Raw genomic sequence first — 22,568 nt, 5'->3', positions numbered from 1 at the left:
ACAATGACCATTTTTAAATTTATGTTCAACACTTTGTTAATACAAGCTGAAATTATTTTAATACATGTTGATTGTTTATACACTCTTTTGAGATATTTTTAATACACATTGAATATCTTTTCTCATGCATGACGAACATTTTTTCATATACCTGAACCATTTCTGAATGCAGGCTGAACTTGTTTAAATAAATATTGAACATTTTTTAAACTACATGAAAGAATTTCTTAACCCAAAATATTGTTTCCAAGTATTTTTTAGAAAATAAATAAAATAGCAAAAAAGGGTGAACATGTATATATAATGATAAATAAATAGAAAAATACCAAAATAAGAAAAGGCATTTATCACACTTATCGTTCAATTAATTTGACAAAAAGTTCTCAATCCATGTCAACGGTACAACCCAACAAAAGTGGGCTTAATGCCATGGCCAACAAGGAAAAGAAGGACACAAATCTTCCATAGAATACATTCCTTCAAATATAAGTAAATCTTAATAGCTAGTAGGAATGACACAGTTACATGAGCCAGTTATCGTCCTTCTAGTGCCGTAAGGCTCACGCCATTGGCAGAGTTTTCCAGGTCTTCTGTCGCATCACTGGTTTCGTAATTTATCTGCGCGAAATACATAGGTTGCCTCGGCGCTGCGCGAGGCATGGCTTCACTGTCGAGCATGGACACAACGGATGACATGTGAGGCCTAGCACCGGAGCTGTCCTGGACACACAAGAGCCCAACATGGATGCACTTGGACACTTCATCAAGCGAGTAGCTCTCCGTGACGGCTGGGTCCATGAAATCCTCCACTTTGCCATCTGCCCACAAGTTCCATGCCTGAAACATAATGGCAAAATTTGTAATTTATATTTGCTAATACTGCATTTCTTGTTGAGTTATTAGAATCTGAAGCATTTTTCATAACACAGTATGTGACACTTACAAATGATATGAGATTTGAAAAGTCCATCACAAGATGATGTGGTGAACTGATCTTTAATCCACTTACAATCTCTAGTAGCAAAATACCAAAGCTGTAGGTGTCCGACTTGACGGAAAAAATGCCCTCCATCGCATACTCAGGCGACATGTACCCGCTGTTTGAAAATTTTGAGCTATTTCAGGCTTATAAATTAAATTTTCAGACCAAGGACTAGTTGAAGAAGTACTTACTACGTGCCAACAACTCGTCTGGTACTTTCTTGTTGTTCGTTGCCCCCAAAGATCCTTGCCATTCCAAAATCTGATATTTTTGGGTTCATCTCCACGTCTAGCAGGATGTTGCTTGGCTTGAGGTCTCTATGGATTATAGTCGTTCTCGAATCTTGGTGGAGATACATAAGTCCTCTAGCTACCCCTTTGATTATGTTGAACCTCTTTGGCCAATCAAGCATAAACTTCCTTGCAATATCTGCCAAGAACAGGACATGCATTTACATGAGTGCAAGGCATAAGCCGTTCAGACAAGTAAGTTTGCTTGGTCAATTCGAGATTACTTTCGATAGTATGGGATTAGAAGTTTAGAACATACCAAAAAGAAACTGGTCCAGGCTTTTGTTGGGTAAGTATTCATAAATAAGCAACTTCTCATCCTCATGAATACAACAGCCAAGAAGTTTAACTAGATTCTTGTGCTGCAATTTGGCAATAAGAACCACTTCATTTCTAAAATGCTCTATCCCCTGATCAGAACCCTTGCTAAGCCTTTTAACAGCAACTTCCTTTCCATCTTCTAGTATTCCCTGTGTGATTTCATAATTATTGAAACAGATTTTCCAATGTTGTAATTAATTGACAAAGTCAAAGTTTTAAAACCTTATAGACTTTGCCAAAACCTCCTTTTCCAAGTACGTTTGTGTCATGGAAACTGTTTGTTGCAGCAGCAATGTCTTCGAACATAATATACTGGAATTCTAAATTTTGATCCCAAACTTCTTGCGAAGTGCTCAGGTGTTTCAGGGTCGGTTTTTTCAGGGTTTCCTTGTTTACTTGTATCCCTGCAGAAATATCAGTAACATCAATACTCGACACTTTTACATGAAAGATCATATCAGAGTAAACTGGAGTCCCTTGTTCTACCTTTTTGCTTGCATATGCAGACAAGATATATGCATGTGAGTGTCAGCAGGAATGTTATAACTGGAAGTGCGATCTTGAATACCACACTGACACCGCTCTTCGTGGTGTTTACTGCAGAACTGTGTTCTATGAAGGAGATGATAGCATAGATTGAATGAGTATAACATGTGAGAGTATGAATTTATCCTTTTCTCAATGAGTATAACATAGCATCAATTTACTTGAATTCCTATATAATACCAAAGCAGATATTGAAAATCTATCTCAATCCATCAAAGTTTTAAATGGCATGCTATATCAGTGCTATAGTGTTTGGTGGGACATCACGCTAACGACGTCGTGTACAACTTAGCGGCTTTAGCGCGCTATAGCGCCATTTAGTACGCTAGTGAGGCTGCCACTATTCCTCATATCCCATTATTTAAAACTTTGATCTCAACATAATTACAGATTTTGTTTCAAAAGTTAAAATTTGCAGACAGCAAAAGTAACTGGCTAGCTTGACTGTTACAAATGTGCACCGACACAATTCTGGAAGAAATGCAACTGATGAGTTTGTTCAGTGGTAACGACACAATACGTACCAGGAGAGCCAGCAAGCCGAATGTAGAGGTTGCCACCAAGCATACCGGCCTTCTCAGAGTCAACAAGCTCCCCTGTCCAGATCAAGCATCTTGATGGGCCACCAGTTGCGACGATGCTGCTCAGGTTGGTGTAAGCGTACGCAGTGCAGGAGCAGTCACGCTCACACTCAGCAGTGCACTCCTCGAAGCTTCTGTTCCTCACATACACAAACTTGTCAGGCACCTTCATCTCCGGCAAAGTCAAGAAATGGTCGCCGCGGCATGTCAGGTTTTCCTTTCTCACGCATCCTCGGGAGGGGTTGGCGCTGAAGCCGTCTGCCGGCCTGAACCCATCGAGGCACTTGCACTCGCCGCTGATCTTGTCAAACATGTCGCAGTAGCCGAACGGACCACACGAGCCATAGTGGCGGCAGCCATCATCCGGGCGCTTGAACAGAGGCACCCATGACCGGCCAGTCCAGATCCTGAGCATCAAGTCGCCATTGTAGTCCAGCTTCCAGTGCGATCTCCGGGCAGAGCTGTTACCCGTGTTGTACGTCGAGTAGATGGTCTCCCCGTCATCGACGTTCTGGGACCACATGTATCCGTTCTTGTCCGAGGCTTGTGCACCGTTCCACAACCCGCTGCGCCAGTACTTGCTAGTCCCGCGGAAGGTGAGGATCTGGAGGCCTGTGCCGGGGTCACGGCTGAGCAAGAATTTCCCGGGGGACGGATCCAGAGGACCTTTCCAAGCAACGAGACGCACTGCTGTGTGGGTCTTGTAGTTTGCCCACAACTTGAAGCTGGGGAGGATGGTGTCGGTCGGGTGATCATAGCTCTGCCATATCTGCGTGAAATTCTGCAACTGGACGACAAAGTTCCCCGCCTCCAGCAGCAGCGCCATGGCACCATCACCCCCGGAGGTGACGTTGTTCGTCGTCCTCCAGAGGATGTGGCCTTCTGAGTCTGACAAGACAAGATCAGAGGTGTTGGTGAGAACCAGCTCCCCAGACAAACCGCTGCCGATAGGATTGTCACGGTTGGCCACCCACACATATGTCCTCTCCGGGATGTCGTGGTACCATATGCCTACATATGAGTTTGCGGCGGTGGAGTTCTCAGGGTCCAGGGAGAAGAAGCCTAGAGCGAAGATGCCATTGTTTGAGACGAGCTTGTCGCCCGGCAAGAGTGGCTTCGCGGGTGTGAGGCGGTCATCAGATTCACAGAAACATACCAACAATAAGAGGGTAAAAATGACACGGAGAGTCATGCTACTGAGACTTTCTTTCACATATGCTTGTGAAAGAAGAGCAAAGTAAACAGTTTGTGCTGACCACAGAAGCATGAGAACCAGTTTGCCGGATGTAATTTCAGGCTGAAGGGTAGGAAACTGCTGTGGAAATTAGCCGTGGGAGATTAAAGATCAAGAAGTACTATATCAATGTGTTGACTGCACCATATAAACTGAGGAACTGAGCTCTCGCCACTCGCAACCATCGGATTGACCGGACACCGGAGTCCGTCAAAGTCGTTGGGGACAGAAATATGCTATGGTTGAGAAATGACAAGTGCGCACAGAAGACGAAAGGACCGGGTTACCGTCAGGTGGAGCTCGGACGCGGTAGTCACTCGCAGCGAGGCGGTGTCGGAGGCGGGGGAGCCGGCCGGGATCAGCCGGCAACGGACGGCGGAGGCGAGAAGGGGAATGGGGGCAGAGCTCGCGAGCAAACAGAGGGAGAGTGACAATGGGAGAGGAAGCACAGAAGCAAGACGAGATGTGTTTTTACTGGGTGCGTGTGCCTTTTCTTATACCGCAAATAATAGCAACCTGTGCAGCTGACCGAGTGATATGAATGCACATAGTGGTACAACAGTTTACACGCAACTACCACCCCTCCACCCTGATCAATGCATGCTCCAGAGCCTGCATCTCGCCAGTGTACTACACTGCAAGGCCATTTCTATGGCTGCTCCTCGCCAGTGCAGCATCTTCAATCATTCATCAAGTCTTACGTAGACCTTAGAGCATAGTGTGACGTAGGCGTACCATAAGATCGGACTTTACATTTGGCCTACTGTATGAAGTCCGCAGACAGCGCCGGGCACCTCTCACTTGTCCGCGTCCACAACCGTCACCTCATATTCAAACCTTCAAATTCATATAATCTCATGCAACATAGATCAAACGACGTATTCCATAATTCATATAAATCATAGCACATAGTTCATACTGGGCATAGCATACGGTAGTTCATCATTACACATACCATCAGACTACCAAAATTAGTTAGGCATATGTTCTATTATAAAAAAAAACAGGGTTATAGAGCAAGTTCATCCACGGCCGCCCTTACCGTCTGGTGGATGGTAGTGCTCCCAAGACAACATAGGGGCCTAACGCGGCACACCTTCGTCCTCTCACGGTGGGCATGCCATGCCGCGACCTTGCTTTTCCGCCATAGCTGGAGCATCCGGAGTATCCTTGGTCATGTGCATTGGCACCACTGACCTCAGACTCGAAGCCAGGCGGCATGGGGACAAAGACCTAGCATCGGGGTTGCTCGGATGCCACAGGGCAGTCCTCAAGGGTGTACATGTACCTCCAACCGCCCTCGCCGGCGCCAGATTCAGAGCGGACACGCGGCTCGAGCCGCCAACAGGCACATTGCCGCTGCTGGTTCTAAGCCCCACCAAAGCAGGAATATCCTCCCGAAACCGGTGGTAAGCCAGTCGGACAGCTATCTGTTCCTCGTCCATGCAGAGGATAAGGTCCAGTCGTTGGATCCAAAGTTATTGGACATAGATCCGATGCCCCGAAATGCGAAAATGGCGAAAGATCATTGGAGAGGAGTTGGGCAGAGCGGACTGAAAGTGAAGTGAAATGGAGTGGAGTGGCAAATGGCTAGGGTTTGGTCCGGATGTGGATATGGATGGGGTATTTTTGGGATCGGGGTGGAAGGCCACCAAAGCTGGAATATCCTCCCAAAACCAGCGGCAAGCCAGTCGGACAGCTATATGTTCCTCATCCATGCAGGGGACAAGGTCCAGTTGTTGGATCCAAAGTTATTGGACTCAGATCCGATGCCCGAAATGATGAAAATGGCGAAAGATCACTGGAGAGGAGTTGGGCAGAGCGGACTGAAAGTGAAGTGAAATGGAGTGGAATGGCAAATGGCTAGGGTTTGGTCTGGATGCGGATATGGATGGGGGTTTTGTGGGATCGGGGTGGAAGATGCGATGTGGAGGACGCGCCCGGGCAGCCCTAAATCCACCAACATATGGGCTGGGTTTGAGGGGAGCTGGACGGCCCAGACGTTTGGGCTGGCTTTGAGGGGTCCAGTTGAGTGTTTGTTTTTTGTTTGGGCACTGCCCAGGCTATCCCCAGGCGTTTAGGGGGTGGGGTGGGGGGGGGGAGGGGGTATTTAGGGTTGATGTTTGCAAGTGCACAGAGTCAAGCACAATTCACGCGAAGTATTTGCCCAGTTCATGTGCCGAAGCCATAGATAACTCATAAAAAGATAACTACCAACCTGCAGGTACACTGCATGTCACAAACGCAGCTAAGTTCACACTCAAGCAGGAGTTTGGAAATGATTTACTAAGTATTGCTATAACGTAAATGGTTAAAGAGGAGAGTTTAACTAAGTATTGCTATAACGTAAAATAAATACTCCCTCCGATCCAAAAAAAGGTGGCATGCTTTAGTTCAAATTTGAATTAAAGCTGAACTAAAGTCATGACACTTTTTTTTGGATCGGAGGGAGTACTAGACTAGACAGAGAAATAAACTAAGAAGAATTAATATGATGTTTCAGATGAGCAAAGTGATGACAAGGTGGAGATTAGTTATACCCGGTGACATGGATGGCGGCGCTCCACATATGTGCAATATCACCTTGTGTTGGTCGGATAATCTACTCATGGTGGGCGGTCCCTCAAATAGCATTGCCTATCAAGCAGCGCCTTATTGAGAGTTTGAGACAACTCAATTGTCCTACTTCTTGTTACATACATGCAGCAGCTAACGGAGTCATCGTCCTTCTAGCGCCGTAAGGCTCACGCCATTGGCAGAGTTCTCCGTGTCTTCCATCGCTTCAGTGGTTTCGTAGTTTATCCGTGCAAAATACACAGGTTGCTCTGGCGGTGCACGAGGAATGGCTTCACTGTCGAGCATGGAAACAACCGATGACATGTGTGGCCTAGCACTGGAGCTGTCCTGGACACACAAGAGCCCAACATGGATGCACTTGGACACTTCGTCAAGCGAATAGCTCCCCGTGATGGCCGCGTCCACGAAATCCCTCACTCTTCCATCTGCCCACAGGTTCCAAGCCTGAAACATCACGGAGAAGTTCGTAATTTATATTTGGGTTCAGTTATCAGAATCTGAAGCATCTCTTAACACAGTACATAACACTTACATAGGATATGAGGTTTGAAAAGTCCATCACAAGATGATGAGGTGAGCTGATCTTTAATCCACTTACAATCTCTAGTAGCAAAATACCAAAGCTGTAGCTGTCAGACTTGACGGAAAAAATGCCCTCCATCGCATACTCAGGCGACATGTACCCGCTGTTTATGTATATGTGTAGTTTGAGTTATTTCAGGCGCATAAATAAAATTTTGAGACAAAGAGCTAGTGCAAGAGTTACTTACTAAGTCCCAACAACTTGTCTGGTACTTTCCTGTTGCTCGTTGCCTCCAAAGATCCTTGCCATTCCAAAATCTGATATTTTTGGATTCATTTCCACATCTAGCAGGATGTTGCTTGGTTTGAGGTCTCTATGGATTATCGTCGTTCTCGAATCTTGGTGGAGATACATAAGTCCTCTAGCTACCCCTTTGATTATGTTGAACCTTCTTGTCCAGTCAAGTACAGACTTCCTTGCAGTATCTGCCAAAGAACAAGATGTGTATGCACATGAGTGCAAGGCATCTAGTTAGCCGTTCAGAGACTACTTTCTAGAGAATGGGATTGGAACATACCAAAGAGAAACTTGTCTAGGCTTTTGTTGGGCAGGTATTCATAAATAAGCAACTTCTCATCCTCATGAATACAACAGCCAAGAAGTCTAACTAGATTCTTATGCTGCAATTTGGCAATAAGAACCACTTCATTTATAAAATGCTCTATACCCTGCTCAGAACCCTTGCTAAGCCTTTTAACAGCAACTTCCTTTCCGTTTTCTAGTGTTCCCTGTGTAATTTCATAATTATTGAAACAAATTAACAAGGAGGAAATTATATGTTGTAATTAATTGACAAAGTCAAGTGTTTTTACAACCTTATAGACTTTGCCGAACCCTCCTTTTCCAAGTACGTTCGTGTCATGGAAACTGTTTGTTGCAGCAGCGATGTCTTCGAACCTAATAGAGCGCAATTCCAAATTTTGATCCCAAACTTCTTGCGAAGTGCTAAACTGTTCCAGGGCCGGTCTTTTCATGCTTTCTTTGTTTGCTTGTTTCCCTGCAGAAATATCGGTAACGTAACCACTCAGCACTATTACATGAACATCATATTACAGGAAACTGGAGTCCCTTATTCTACCTCTTAGCTTGCATATACAGACAAGATATATGCATGAGAGTATCACCAGGAACGATATAACTGGGAGTGCAATCTTTAATACCACACGGACACCACTCTTCCTGTTGTGTCCTGTCAAGAAAATAATGAAAAGAGTACTGCATCAAGATTCAAGCATAGCTTGTGAGAGTACACATTTACCTTTTTCTCAATGAGTACAAGATATCGATTTACTTGCATATAATACCAAAGAAGGTAGTAAAATGCATCTTGTATCTCAAATATAGTTACAGATTTTGTTTCAGAAATGAGTACTTGCAGACACCAAAAGTAACTTGGCTAACTAGCATGGCCGGCCCTGGGTAGGGGCAAGAAGTGCGACGCCCTAGGGCCCCACCTGATGAGGGGCCCCAACCTGTGTGGTACGTACGCTATACAGCCCATTGTTTTATTGTTCAGCCAATCGTTTCTTCAAGTAGAGTTCGGATTCCATCGATTATGACTGATTCCATCGATCTCCCCGCGTCTGTCTTCTCGTTCTCCGTTCCGCTCCTCTTCCGAAGCACCTAGCAATGATTATGACTGGTTCCGTTGATCACCCTTAAATTTTTCATCACTACTACTCGTACCTTATGGATTTCTCTTTTTTTTTCTGCAGCACGCTACCTATAAGTACGTCCCATCCTATGAGCAGCCGCAGGGGGGGCCAGCCGAACCACATCAGTTATGTTTGCTTTGCAACTAGGATGGACACCGCCTCAAAAAGTTCTAGTAACTTTTCAGTCTGTTTTCCATTTGATCTTTGTACTCAATTATGTAATTTTAGCTCACTAGTTGGTCTTCTCTTTCTATACAGGTTTCTCAAACACGAAATTGAGGATGGAGCGAGGTCGAAGATGTTTGGAATTGGCTAGTTCAATTTCTACTTTTCTCCTCCAACGATTCAGCTGTCCCCCCTCCTTTCCTGCAGTATACGTATAACCTAAAAAGCTTTGTTGGTTGTTTGCTAAAATTTACCATGTCCCTGGTGTATTATGAGATCGTATTTGCTAATGAATTCTTGGTACTGTTGTTTAGTTAGATGTTTGAAGTCCGATAAACTTTTGTGATATATATCAGTATGAATGAAATTATTGACTATGTCTTTCAAAAAGAAATGTCTTTCTTCATGGGGCCCACTTTTGAAGCTCGCCCCGGGCCTCGGAAAAGTCAGGACCGGCCCTGCTAACTAGTGCAGTGTTACAAGTGTGTGAGATGGAAAAATAGCCTACCGACACAATTCTGAATGAAATGCTAACTGATGAGTTTATTCGATAATAACAACTATAAGTCCCGGGTAGGAAAGGCTGGTGTTCGTAGTTTGACAAGCAGACTATTACTGCAGGTTAAAAGAATTAAAGCAACCATGGAAGTATGGAACAATATACATACCAGGAGAACCAGCAAGCCGAAGGTACAGGTTGCCACCAAGTACGCCTGTCTTCTCTAAGTCAACAAGCTCCCCTGTCCAGACCAAGCATCTTGATGGGCCACCGGTTGCGACAATACTGCTCAAGTTGGCGTAAGCGTACGCAGTGCAGGAGCAGTTACGCTCACACTCAGCAGTGCACTCCTCGAAGCTTCTGCTCCTCACATACACAAACTTGTCAGGCACCTTCATCCCAGGCAAGGCTGAGAAATGGTAGCCATGACATGTCAGCGCCTCCTTTCTCACGCATCCTCTGGAGAAGTTGGCACTGAAGCCGTCCGCTGGCTCGAACCCATCAAGGCACCTGCACACCCTGGTGAGCATGTCACAGTAGCCAAAGGGACCACACGAGCCGTATTGGCGGCAGCCATCATCTGGGCGCTTGAACAGAACCACCCATGACTGGCCACTCCAGATCCTGAGCATCAAGTCGCCCGTGTAGTCCAGCTTCCAGTGCGATCTCCGGGAGGAGCTGTTGCCAGTGTTGTACGTCGAGTAGATGATCTCCCCGTCATCGACGTTCTGGGACCACATGTATCCGTTCTTGTCTGAAGCTTCTGCACCGTTCCACAGTCCGCTGCGCCAGTACTTGCTTGTCCCCCGCCAGGTGAGGATCTGTAGGCCCGTGCTGGGGTCACGACTGAGGAAGAATTTCCCGGTGGATGGGTCTTGAGAACCCTTCCAAGCAACGATGCGCACTGCTGCGTGGGTCTTGTAGTTCGCCCATAACTTGAAGCCGGGGAGGATGGTGTCAGTCGGGTGATCATAGCTCTGCCATACCTGCGTGAAATTCTGCAACTGGACGACAAAGTTCCCTGCCTCGAGCAGCAGCGCCACAGCCCCATCACCTCCGGCGGTGACGTTGTTCGTCGTCCTCCAAAGGATACGGCCCTTGGAATCTGACAAGACAAGGTCAGAGCTGTTGGTGAGAACCAACTTCCCAGACAAACCGCTGCCGATTGGGTTGTCGCGGTTGGCCACCCACACATACGTCCGCTCCGGGATGTCGTGGTACCATATGCCTACATATGAGTTTGCGGTGGAGTTTTCAGGGGAGAAGAAACCAAGAGCAAAGATGCCATTGTTGGAGACGAGCTTGTCGCCAGGCAAGAGTGGCTTCGCAGGTGTAAGGCGGTCATCGGATTTGCAGAAGCAAATCGATAATAGAAGGATAAAAAAGGGGAGCATTGTCATGCCTGTATGTTTGTGAAGAGCAAAACAAGGAGATTGTATGAAAAAAATGCTTTGGATTAGCTTGGTTGCAGGGTAGGAAACTGCTGCTGGTCTTTGTGGGGAATTAAAGGACCTAGAAATGCTCCATGTCAAAGCCATGGATGTGTTGATTGTATCAAACACGCCAAGAAACCGTGGTCTACTCGCAACCATCGGGTGACCGGAGTCCCATCGCAGTCCTCGTCGGCATAAATGCGCCATGGTAGCAATAGTCCGGGGACTTGGATCTCACACAGCCAGGCCACCAGACAACCTGACGCAACACTGCAACAGGATGGTGCAGAAATTAATGTCCAGATCTCAACATCTTTGACGACTCGCCGCTCTCTGGCAGGAAGCGTGGGAAGTACATGTTGGACGAAAGGTGTGTGCTAACTGCTCAGGAACGGGTTACCGTCAGATGGAGCTCCGGCGGGGTCGTCCCGGCGACGTGCGGGCACACTGTCCCCTTATCAGGCGGCACCGGCCCGTTGCTTCAGAAGGAAAAATTATCAGGCAGCATCCGAATTTGTCAACTCGAGTGGGTGGGATGAGCACGTACCGACGGCGAGCGCGACAGGCGGGGGAAATTAGGGGAGGGTGGCCGCGACGGCGCGATGAGGTGCCGGCCGCTTGCTATGGCCACCTGGAATGAGAGGGGCAGGCAGGGGAGACGACGCGCCGGAGACGCATATGGCGGTGGCGCCATGATTGGCGGACCAGCGGCGCCAGTGGGGACTGGGGCGAGCCGGCGGCGGCAGTGGGGGGACTGCGGCGAGCCGGCGAACGCAAATGGCCGCTACTTGCTTTCTTGTGGGCTGCCAAGCGGGCTGCAAGTTTACTTAGGGGCTTGGCACCGCTCAAAGCTCGCCGCCAGCGCGGCCCATTAATGTGTCTTTTCCATAAAGAATCAAAAAATATTTTCTTTTCTTAATAAATTTTTAAAATAATTTCATCTAAATTTTAGTTTAAAGTGAGACAGTTTACGTAAACAAATATAAAATTATAATATATCTGAATATATATATATATAATATTTGTCTCACGTTAAAAAAACGAAAATGTTAACGCCCACACGTGTGGACGTTGACCATCTCAACCACACGCATCCATCACCGTCCAGTACTATATGCACGAATCTTGACACGATCTGGCTAATTTTTCTATGCCACGTAGGACAAGGCGTGTGTGTGGTGTGTGACATAGTTCGCCCACACATCCGTTTTACCACACGGAGGGGCCGGTGTGTGGGCGTTTAGCAGTTCACCCACACACCAGTTTTCAGTCACACACAAGGGCTGGTGTGTGGGCATTTGCCATCTCGCCCACACGCCCGTCTGCTCTCCCACACGTAAGCTGCTAGTTGCCATGTGTTTTTGCAGCGCACATGGCAACTGCCTCTAGTGTGCTTTGTAAGCAGGTGGCAACTCTTTTTTTTACCCGAATTGTCATGTGTTTTTGCAGGGTACACGGCAACTGCCTAGTGTGCACGTAAGCAGATGGCAACTGTCTTTTACCGAGTTGCCATGTGTTTTTGCATGGTACATGGCAACTGCCTCAACGTGCACGTACATGGCAACTGCCCTAACGTGCATGTAAGCAGATGGCAACTCTTCCTTATTACATGGCAACTGCCCTAGCATGCTTGTGAGCACATGTCAACTCTCTCAACTGCCTAGTGTTAGTATGTGGCAACTCCTAAAGTTATGAAATCATGGTAACTACATTAGATCAGACCATACATGGCAACTGCAGTTGTCCGACATGGCAACCGTAGTTCAGCGACATGGCAACTGCAGATAAACGAACATGGACGAGGGTCTGGACCATGGCAACTGCGGGCGCGCGGTGGGCGTCACGCGTTGCGTGCGGGACCAGAAGGGTACGAGGCTTGACATACGGGCGTGTGGGCGTTATCAATTTCGCCCACACGCACGCGTGTGAGAGGGTTCAGGAGGGAAAAAAGATGTGTGTGGGCATTAGTTGTTTTGCCCACACATAGATGTGTGGGCTGGTTGCTGTCCATGCCACACGAGGCGTGTGGCACAACTACCCGATACACCACACGTGTGGCAGTTATCGGGACCCTAAAAAAATTCTTGCACACGAAAAATATATTCATATACTCCCAAAACAAATATTAATATATTTAAAAAATATGCACGTGGGAAATTTTGTTCATGTAATTTTGAAAGGTGTTTACATATTTCCCCCAAATATGGGCGGAGTATCCTGTTAATGATGGCACTTGGTCATACACTGAGGTTGGATTTTTAGCCTTTATTTTGAAAAAAAAAGCAGCAAGCAATCTCAGGGTAAAGGTATAATGCAGGGCATACTGAGATGCATGCTATGATGGAAACCTTATTCTTAACAAATGAAGATAACACACAAGCATATCTGAATAGAAACACCTTGTCTGAAATGAGAAACAATATAAACCTTTAGTAATAATGCATTATCCACATTTTCTTCATACATAGTAAAGTCCACTTCGGTACTTCACATGCGATAAACTAACAGAGGTTACAACCACCACTATGCTGAAAACCACAATTTATGTGCAGTAAATTAGAGAGTTTACACCTATTATGGGGTTCCAATATATGGTATAAGCTGGCATTAAACATCTAACGCCCTATTAGTGTTGCGATACTCATGGTATTTTGTGAATTATCCATGTTTTCCCTGGTATGTCCATTTTCCTGATTTCTTGCTGCAAAATATGCAGGTTGCTCTGGCTCTGGAAGCAAAGTTATTTCATTCTCCAACATAAACACAGATGATGACATGAGTGGCCTAGCATCTGAATGGTGTTGAACACACAAGAGTCCCACGTGAATGCACCGTAAAACTTCATGAATTGGACAGCTACCAGCAATTGTTGAGTCCGCCAGTTCCATTGCATTTCCACCTTCCCATAATCTCCACGCCTGATGAATAAATTCAAGTTTCAACCAATTAACTCTAGTTTTGTTTAGGTCACCAGGTTCAAGCATTCCATGATACTTACATAAGTTGTAAGGTTTGGGAAGTTCATTATGAGCTGAGGTGAGCTGATCTTCAAGCCACTTACAATCTCCAAGAGAAGAACACCAAAGCTGTAGATGTCCGACTTAACAGAAAAGGCGCCACCCATCACATATTCTGGAGACATGTAACCGCTGTTTAAACATTAAGTTTGCCTCAGTGCACCTTTTAAAGAAAATAGTGTGGGTCTTACTAAGGGGCAGTTTGGTCACACTATTAAATAGTCTAGTTTTACACTTATCCAAAACCATCTATCTCTTTCATGACTTGCATGGAACATCCTAATCAAACACGACTGAAGATCCGTGGCTTTGGGGGATTTAAATTGGAATTAGCAATTGCAAAGATAATAGAGATTAAAGTACAAAAGTGAAAGTGCTCTTAACTAAGCTCATCCTAAATTACTGAATCTCTGAACAAACATAAGATTCTAATTTCATAACTTTCATCCGACAGGGCAGCGAAGCAAAGATATCCGACAAATCTGGTTAATTATTCAAAATTTTCTCATAACTGTCCTCACTTTTTAACAACAGCCTTTAGTTTTTGAATTTAATATATAGAAAATAGTACCCAACTAAACTCATCAAAGCATTTCACTAGCATTGAGAACACAAGTTGAACTTAACTAAACCAAAAATATACCAGGCAATGGGAGTAAAGGTGTTCATCCCTGCCAACTTGATTCTATCCCTAAGATTGAACAATATCATAGACACTGCTCAGCACATGAATTACTTACTATGTTCCAACAACTCTAATAGTGTTTCCTTGCTGCTGGTTTCCACCAAATATCCTTGCCATACCAAAGTCTGATATTTTAGGATTCATTTCATTGTCCAACAAGATGTTGCTTGCTTATGAATTATTGTTAATCTTGAATCTTGGTGGAGATAAAGAAGGCCTCTTGCCACCCCTTTAATTATTTTGAACCGTGTCATCCAATCAAGGACATCTTTTCTTGTATTATCTTGCAGCATGAACAGATCAATAAAACAAATTGTTAGTCATCATGCATATTCTTTCAGAATCTGAACAAAAAAACAGTTTATGGTCAACATTGAGAATTTTGTGCAACATGAGATCAGAAGTCGGAATATACCGAAAAGGAAGGAATCCAGGCTTTTGTTAGGCATGTATTCATAGATCAATAACTTCTCATCATCATGAATGCAGCAACTAAGAAGTCTAACTAGGTTTCTGTGCTGCAATTTGGCAATTAGAGTCACTTCATTTCTGAATTCCTCTATACCTTGCCCAGAACCACTGCCAAGCCTTTTGATAGCAACTTCCTTGTCATCTTCCAGTATTCCCTACATAATTGTATACATTTTTGTGAGGTGCTTAATTCCATCATTCTGAACTGAGAAACAATGAAAGCCACAACTTTTTTTCTCCACTGAAACCTACTGCGTTTTTTGGCATATTAGACTGAAGATAATTTGAATAGATTGACAGGACCATTATGGTGTCAAATGTCAATTAGAAGGAAATAAAAAAACATATTTACAAAATCAGACCACAATTCTGGCGGACATATTGTACCCTACTTGCCGATGTTAATTAAGCTTAGTGTTACCTTGTAAACTTTGCCGAAACCTCCCATTCCAAGCATATTGGAGTCGGAGAAATTATCCTTTGCGGCCACAATATCTTCAAAACTAACAAACGGAAAATCTGAATTTTTGCCTCCAAGATCACTAGAAGCACCCAAGTATCGTAGCATCAGTTTCTTCTTGATTTCCTTCTTCCGCCGTACCCCTGCTGATTGACATTGGCACTTAACTGATTAGAACTTAAAGAATAGCTTGGTATGAAGGAAAGGAAGGTAATTATTGCTCTATCTTTCTACTCACATTTCCAGACAATGGCTATGCACGTGAGTAGTAGCAGGCATGCTACAACCGGTGGCACAATCTTCACTAAATTGCTATTTTTCTGAACTGCTGAAATGTATCACAACAGAATTTACTGCATCAAACATAACTTGCAAGAGTATAGATTTAGTTACTTGCATGAAGTACCATGACTGATCTATGTACCTAGGTATTCTTAATTTCAGTAACCCCTCGAGCGGTACTGCTAGGCATGTGGTAAAACTGAGGGTGCAGTAGTACAAAATACTTGCAGTTTCCCTGTATAACAGAGCTCTATGATAAATGAAAAGGCAAGCTGTTTGCCCTTTCGTGAATAAAATAAATACTTGGTCATTTCCTGACTCTGCATAGACAAAAGGAACTGGCTAATTATGTAGTGGCATCAGGGACGAGTAGTATGTTCGCCTACAGTCCCATGTCTAAAATTTCCCTGTTTTGTACTCCCTCTGTAGAAAAATATAAGAGCGTTTAGATCACTAAAGTATATTTATTTAGTGATCTAAACGCTAGATCACTACTTTAGTGATCTAAACGCTCTTATATTTCTTTACGGAGGGAGTACTTATCTCTGCTGGATGATTAAAAAAAAGTTCTTGTGCATCCAAGTAAACAAAAGAAAAACTATTGATCCGAAACAGTAATGTCGTCCATACCAGCAGGAGAGTCCCCAAGGCGAATGTACAGGTTCTCGCCATAGTTGTTGGTCTTCCACGTGTCGACAAGCTCCCCTGTCCAAACCAAGCACCTTGTCTGATCCCCCAGAGTGCCTGCACTGCTGAGGTTGGCGTAAGCATACGCTGTGCACGAGCAGTTGCCGCTGCACTCCGCCGCGCACTGGTCAAAGCTTCTGTTTCGGATGTGCAAGAACCTGTCAGGCACCTTCATTCCGGACAAGCGCAGAAAATGATTTTTGCTGCCACACTTCAGCGCTTCCACTCTCCGGCACCCTCTCGAGGAATTCATTGGATCAGGCTCAAACCCATCCAAGCACTCGCATGTGGGGGTGGCCCCCGTGAAGTCAGAGTAGCCAAACAGGCCACACGAGCCATAGACACCATAACCGCCGGAGGGGCGCTCGGATGTGGCTATCCATGATGAGGAGTAGCTGTTCCAGGTGAGGAGCCTCATGGTGCCGGTGTAGTCGAGCATGATGCGCGCGTACGGTGAGTCGTCCGAGACCGAGTACATTAGGTAGAACCTGTCCCCTGTGTTGACAATGGTCTGGTACACGACGGAGCTGTTGTTGCCAGGGTATGTGCCACCGGACACCGATGCGCCGTTCCAAACGCTGATGCGGCAGTACAGCTTGGCTCCGTTCCAAGTGACCATCTGCATGCCCAAGTCTGGGTCCAGACCGAACGAGAAGTCTCCTACGGATGGGTCATCCGGGCCCTTCCAAGCGACAAGGCGGCCCACCACACGGCCCTTGTAGCTCAGCAGAAATCTCATGCCCGGGAAGATGGTGTCGGTCGGGTGATCGAAGCTCTGCCATACGACTGTGCCGTTCGGAGACCGGAGGACCAAGTTCCCCGTGTCGAGCAGCACCGCAGAGGCTCTCGCGTCTTCATCGGCCGTGATGTTGTTCTTTGTCATCCAAAGCATGCGGCCTTCAGAATCCGACAGCACGAGGTCGGACTTGACGCTGATGGCGAGTGTCGCGGGTGAAGCGGTGGTGGCCGGGCTGTCGCGGTTGGCAACCCATACGATGGCGCGGCTGCTCTCCGGGATGTTGTAGAACCAAATTCCAACATATAGGCTCCTGTTGGAGTTGGCGGGGGAGAAGAAGCCGAGAGCGAAGACGCCATCCTTGGAGACGAGCAGATCACCAGGGGAGAGTGGCTTCCCCTGTGTCAGTTGATCGTCAGATTTGCTGAAAGGAAACAAGAACAGGAGGATGAAAATGGGGAAGCAGGGCATACCCATTACGCCTCTTTCGTGTGCCAGCCCCCGGTGAAGAAAATGGCATACATATACAAGGATGATTTGATTAGCTGACCCTGAGGCACACGGTTCTCCATAACAGGAAGTAGCTACGTGTATGGTTGGGAGCCGTCAGTCAAACTGATGTTTTTTTTTTTATCAAAATGCTAAACTCTACTATCATTAGTTCATCAAATATGAAATGTAGGATGTCAAAGTCGAGATTCATCTTTCAGCGTATAATGAATGGACAGCAAGGATCTAGACCAAATCACTGCTGACAAGGCATTCTCAAATGGTACTCGAAGTCTTCAACAATGATGCACGTTAGAAGAAAAACCGCTACTACAAATCTACAGTGGGGATTCTTGGTGGATTTTTGAGTGAGACGGCGAAGGCGACACCTCACTGCACTTTTGTCAAACGCACGAGCGCATCCCTGAGGTCAGATGCGCCACATTATATAGTTATCCCTACTGCGTACTTTTACTACTGTAATAATTTCAAAAGTATGTACAAAAGACTAAAACAGAGAAAGAGATAAGCCTAGAGAGACTGCGATGGGAGTAAGGTTGACTGAAGCAGGCCACAGCAAAGGCTAAAAGCTAGACTATTATCAACGAAAAGCCAGGACCCAAGCCACAAATGAAGAGTATTTGTTCCTCTTAGCTGCAAATAAGCCATTCAAATTCCTGCTTGAAATTGGCTCTGCAGTCATATAAACTTGGAAGGACAGACTTGTGTGAAGATAAAACCATCTTCTTCCCCGCCTCTCATCTCACATCTCGAATTCGAGATTTTCCCCCTCTTGCAGTTTGATTTTACCAAGTTCTGAGCTGGTTCGCGACACAGAATTCTGAGTTGAATACTTTCGAATTTTACCTTGGAAAATCCAAAATTCCAACTCGGATCTGACATTTGGGCTAGGCTTCCGGCGAACCTCACGCGGCGGCGGCGTGCTCCCGCGCGACGGGGGCGCTGGCTCCAGGATCCAGAAGCTTCCCCTCCCCACCGGGCAGCGTGCCGCCGCGAGCTCGGGGGATGCGCGGGGTTCCGCGGGCGGCGGTGACGCGGTCAGAGAAATGGGGCGGGCAAGGGGAAAATGATGGTTGAGCGGCTGCGGGAACCTCCTCTGCTCCACAAGGCGAGGACTTCAGTGGACGCAGTTCAAACTGGCGGGACCGAAAACAACTCTGAACACTCCACACTTTTCCCTTTGCCATCCTTCACACAGACCCGAACATGGCAAACTACGGGGCTGTTTCATTTTAGGCCCTGCATTACCATACTTTGTCATATATTTTGCCAAGCTTGCCCTAAGGTTAGTACATTAAAATGAAAGTCACAAGTTATCAAGCCTAAGAAAATTTTGCCATACTTTTTATGTGTATGTCATGTGGGGCCCTAGTATGGCTTGCCTAAAATGTGGCTTGAACCAAACACTCATCTAAGTTGGTCAAATTTGCCTAACCTTTAATGTGACAGCGTTTAGCAAAGTTAGTCATAAACCAACACAATGGGATGCATTGTCTTTCAGTTTTGCTAAACCTCTTGTGCCTGATCTTTTTTTCCTGCCGTTCACTTTTTCTTCTTCCCGTGCATGCGAGATGGGGAGGCCGGACCATGTCAGAGAAGAAGCAGCCTCATTATTTATCTTAGGCGTGTGGAGGTGTAGGTTCGCTGAAAACAGCAACCTTACTATCTATCTTAGATGGTCGTTCAATATTGATCTGATGGTCAGGAAAAAAATGACTGATTGAAACTTTTTTTCAAGTACCTATTAAATAGACAGTCCCATTATCATTTCCTTCTCACAAACCTACCTACACGGCTGAACCTTCCACTCTCACAATTATGACCACCGTCCCATGCTTTTGTTCCTATACTTGAATGTTGCAAAACATTCCTCTCTGGTTGGCACGCTAAAGCGAACCAACTTGTGGTTGGATGGTTAAAGGGACTGTGGTATCTCTAGCCCATCAGGGTTCAAATCTTGGTGCTCGGATTTATTTCAGGATTTCCGGCGATGCGCATTCAGTGGGAGGACACGTTCCCGTCGACGACGAGGTGCCTACGGCGAATTCGTAAATTTCAAGATGATATACCGGGTCAGTCTTTCGGAGGTGCTCATAGGGATAGAGAGTGCGTGTGTGAGTTCATAGGGGTGAGTGTATGCGCGTGTATATGAGCGCTTGTGTCTGTACTGATGTTTAAAAAAAGATTGGCATGCTAAACTTTTAGGTTAAGGTGATTGTCTCATCCTAATTACCACTGTCATAGACTCCCTTTTAACATACTACATATCGTCGATCATCCAAATCCCTTGAAAGGTTTTGAAAAGTATCAATGCTATCCGTAGAGTCTTCTTTTGGGCGGTAGAAGACACACGTTCTGGAGCTTAATGCATTATCGCTTGGAGTAAATGTTTGCAAACCAAAAAATATTGATGGGTTAGGCATTAAAAACTGGCATGTTCAACACGGCCCAAGTTGGTTCCTTGAGACGTTGCGTGCGCATTGAAGCGGCGTCTCCGAGAGGTCGCGTCAATCAGCGTCGCCCTCTCGTCCAGTCGCATCACGCAGCAACATTTTTTGCGTGTGCTCTGCATCGGCCCTTATACAGCACGAGAATCAGCGCGTGCGTCGAATAGAAAGGCGGGAGATGCAGGAGGGTTTTTGAATGGGTTGGGTGATAGGATGCGTACATGGTAGCGGTCCATATGCCCGTAAAGGTCCTCGCCGGTCTCCGGCAAATATGACGTCCGGACCGCCGAGCAAAGTGACAGAAGACCACGTTGAATGATAAAACACGTCCGGACGCGAGTCCAAACAGTTACGAGCGATTTGAGAGTCGGCGAGATTGGAGATGCCCAAACCAATCCTCTCCCGCTCATCCTCTCCGCCCCAGCTTGCTTCAGTTCGTTTTGGGCCAATGAAGCAGTACCATGAGGTGAGACACCGACAGCACAAAACTCGAGATAAGATATCCACACACTACGATGCTCTAGATTAGATTAGAGCCACTCACCTGGTAGGCAGTTGTCTATGGCTGCTCTAAGCGCATCGTGCCTCGTCGGTCCCGTCCCATTCAAGGACGTCGCCACCGCCGTCGATGGCCACAGCTCCACACCCGAAGAGTACGAGGACATCGTCTCCGGCCTGCCCAGCAGCACCGCGCTAGGCATGGTCCTGCGCCAATACCGTGGCTCCTGGGTGATCCAAGAAAGAGTCACGGCGTTCATCTCTCTCCAGCGACGCTTCACGCCACGCCCCGGCGACGTGCTCCTCGCGAGCCCGGCCAAGTGCGGCACGACCTGGCTCAAGGCGCTGGCGTTCGCCACCATGGCGCGGGGCGCGTACCCGCCCACCGACGCGCAGCACCCGCTCCTCCGCATGAACCCGCACGAGTGCGTCCCCTTCATGGATGAGCTGTTCACCGCCGGGCAGGACGCCAGGCTTGAGGCGCTGCCGTCGCCTCGCCTCATGCACACGCACATGCATCATTCCTTGCTGCCTGCATCCGTTACTGATAACCCCGACTGCAAAATCGTCTTCATCTGCAGGTAAATGTTTTTGTTTTTGTTTGGCAAGTATAAACTGTTTCCTCTACTTGTTCTCCCATGAATTTCGGCATGTTGTTGCGTCACACCGTCAACGTGCACAACTCCATGAAATTGCCTGATTTACTTTACTGAAATATCATTCATGCCAATAACCAGTGTAGGCGACCTGCGACCTACCGCGTGGTCGGCAATCTCTCAACAACTCCCTCCCTAAAAAATATAAAAGCGTTTAGATCAATATACCTGCTCTTATATTTGTTTTTTACAGAGGGAGTGCATAATTAACTACAAGCAAATGAAGGCGAGTTGCTCATGGATCTAACTCTAACGTTGTATGCAGGGACCCCAAGGACATGCTTGTTTCCTTGTGGCATTTTCTCAAAGGTGTTCGTCCTTTCACGTTTGATGACCTGTTCAACTCTGCCTGCGAGGGGAAGACCCCCAATGGCCCCATATGGGACCACCTCATCGGCTACTGGAGTGCAAGCAAGACCAGCCCGGACAATGTCCTTTTCCTGAGGTACGAAGAGATGCTCATCGACCCGGTCAGCCACGTCAGGGAGCTGGCGCGGTTCATCGGGCAGCCATTCTCACACGCCGATGAGGCGGCCGGGATACCGGCGGACATTGTGAAGCTCTGCAGTTTTGATAAGCTCAAAGGCCAAGGCGCCAACATGGCAGGCTCATACGACGGGAAGGTTTTCAGTTTTGCACATGAAACCTTCTTCAGGAAAGGGGTGGCCGGAGATTGGGTGAACAATATGACGCCGGAGATGGCGCAACGCTTTGACACCATCATCGAGGATACCCTTAGAGGGTCTGGCCTCACATTCAAGTGATCTCCATCTGTTGCCAAGGGTGGTGGTGCTGGTTGGTGCTTTGTTGGTGTTGATCGCTTCGACATGACATTTTTGTGTCATCATGGCTTTTGTTTTTGTTTCTCTTTCTTTCAGTATTTGTTTACTGTATGATTGTATGACTATATCCTGAATTGAAAACACCGCGATAAAAGACGGATTATGCATCAATCGATGCACAAGCCAGAGGAGTCTCTCAGTTCCAGAACAATAATGCTCCCTCCGTCCCATAATGTAAGACGTTTTTTGACACTAGACTAGTGTCAAAAAATGTCTTACATTATGAGACGAAGGGAGTAATAGTTTAGTTGTGTGTTCTAATTATCTTGACCGACTTATATTGTGCTATTGCAGGCTCAATTATAATCAGTATTAGTTTATACTAGAAGCGATCGCACGCCTTGCTGGACGCTCTTTGCTGTGTGGTATCCCTGTTATTGCCTCTTTTTTCCACTCTTGTGTGTTATTGTT

The 22,568-nt window shown here is 46.4% G+C and overlaps 3 protein-coding genes and 1 pseudogene across 7 annotated transcripts; 1 reads left to right on the top strand and 3 right to left on the bottom strand.

Moving 5' to 3' along the window:
- Positions 1-343: 343 nt before the first annotated feature.
- LOC123190910 (G-type lectin S-receptor-like serine/threonine-protein kinase B120) lies at positions 344-3,987 on the bottom strand. Of its 3 annotated transcripts, none has more exons than XM_044603637.1 (7): positions 2,664-3,987; positions 2,080-2,205; positions 1,816-1,997; positions 1,532-1,742; positions 1,174-1,411; positions 944-1,097; positions 344-837 (listed from the first exon to the last, which is right to left on the bottom strand). In XM_044603637.1, exons 1-7 carry the CDS (start codon positions 3,985-3,987, stop codon positions 535-537), a joined length of 2,538 nt encoding a protein of 845 aa, XP_044459572.1. In that variant the 3' UTR covers positions 344-534. The 3 variants fall into 3 exon arrangements, with proteins under 3 accessions (XP_044459572.1, XP_044459573.1, XP_044459574.1); XM_044603638.1 differs by having other exon boundaries at positions 1,010-1,097; XM_044603639.1 differs by lacking the exon at positions 2,080-2,205.
- Positions 3,988-6,036: 2,049 nt separating this feature from the next.
- Positions 6,037-11,675, bottom strand: LOC123190909 (G-type lectin S-receptor-like serine/threonine-protein kinase B120). Of its 3 annotated transcripts, none has more exons than XR_006496622.1 (9): positions 11,414-11,675; positions 9,603-11,345; positions 8,193-8,303; positions 7,930-8,111; positions 7,632-7,842; positions 7,302-7,539; positions 7,064-7,217; positions 6,495-6,975; positions 6,037-6,172 (listed from the first exon to the last, which is right to left on the bottom strand). XR_006496622.1 is itself a non-coding variant. In XM_044603635.1 (9 exons), the coding sequence occupies exons 3-9, from the start codon at positions 11,071-11,073 to the stop codon at positions 6,673-6,675; spliced, it is 2,670 nt and encodes an 889-aa protein (XP_044459570.1). In that variant the 5' UTR covers positions 11,074-11,136; positions 11,223-11,345; positions 11,414-11,675; the 3' UTR covers positions 6,427-6,672. The 3 variants fall into 3 exon arrangements, 2 of the variants coding, with proteins under 2 accessions (XP_044459570.1, XP_044459571.1); XM_044603635.1 differs by lacking the exon at positions 6,037-6,172 and having other exon boundaries at positions 6,427-6,975; positions 9,603-11,136; positions 11,223-11,345; XM_044603636.1 differs by lacking the exon at positions 6,037-6,172 and having other exon boundaries at positions 6,427-6,975; positions 9,603-11,136; positions 11,267-11,345.
- Positions 11,676-13,271: 1,596 nt separating this feature from the next.
- LOC123190908 (G-type lectin S-receptor-like serine/threonine-protein kinase B120) lies at positions 13,272-18,540 on the bottom strand (annotated as a pseudogene).
- Positions 18,541-20,617: 2,077 nt separating this feature from the next.
- Positions 20,618-22,283, top strand: LOC123190907 (flavonol 3-sulfotransferase). The gene is made up of 2 exons (XM_044603634.1): positions 20,618-21,240; positions 21,581-22,283. Exons 1-2 carry the CDS (start codon positions 20,723-20,725, stop codon positions 22,077-22,079), a joined length of 1,017 nt encoding a protein of 338 aa, XP_044459569.1. The 5' UTR covers positions 20,618-20,722; the 3' UTR covers positions 22,080-22,283.
- The last annotated feature ends 285 nt before the right edge of the window (positions 22,284-22,568 follow it).

The sequence above is a fragment of the Triticum aestivum genome, chromosome 2A, assembly GCF_018294505.1.
Source record: "Triticum aestivum cultivar Chinese Spring chromosome 2A, IWGSC CS RefSeq v2.1, whole genome shotgun sequence".
In the NCBI taxonomy this organism is placed as follows: Eukaryota; Viridiplantae; Streptophyta; class Magnoliopsida; order Poales; family Poaceae; genus Triticum; species Triticum aestivum.
This window is presented reverse-complemented; position numbering and strand designations above follow the sequence as displayed.

Bases quoted from the DNA above. Each gene is read 5' to 3' on its own strand.
- LOC123190910 (XM_044603637.1), bottom strand. From the start codon at position 3,987: ATGCTTCTGTGGTCAGCACAAACTGTTTACTTTGCTCTTCTTTCACAA. The intron at 1,743-1,815 runs GTTTTAAAACTT...GAAATCACACAG, and splicing joins GTTTTGGCAAAGTCTATAAG to GGAATACTAGAAGATGGAAA. The intron at 1,412-1,531 runs GTATGTTCTAAA...TGTTCTTGGCAG, and splicing joins CCTGGACCAGTTTCTTTTTG to ATATTGCAAGGAAGTTTATG.
- LOC123190907 (XM_044603634.1), top strand. From the start codon at position 20,723: ATGGCTGCTCTAAGCGCATCGTGCCTCGTCGGTCCCGTCCCATTCAAG. The intron at 21,241-21,580 runs GTAAATGTTTTT...CGTTGTATGCAG, and splicing joins AAAATCGTCTTCATCTGCAG to GGACCCCAAGGACATGCTTG.
- LOC123190909 (XM_044603635.1), bottom strand. From the start codon at position 11,073: ATGGCGCATTTATGCCGACGAGGACTGCGATGGGACTCCGGTCACCCG. The intron at 7,540-7,631 runs GTATGTTCCAAT...GTTCTTTGGCAG, and splicing joins CCTAGACAAGTTTCTCTTTG to ATACTGCAAGGAAGTCTGTA. The intron at 6,976-7,063 runs GTAAGTGTTATG...GTGATGTTTCAG, and splicing joins TTTCAAACCTCATATCCTAT to GCTTGGAACCTGTGGGCAGA.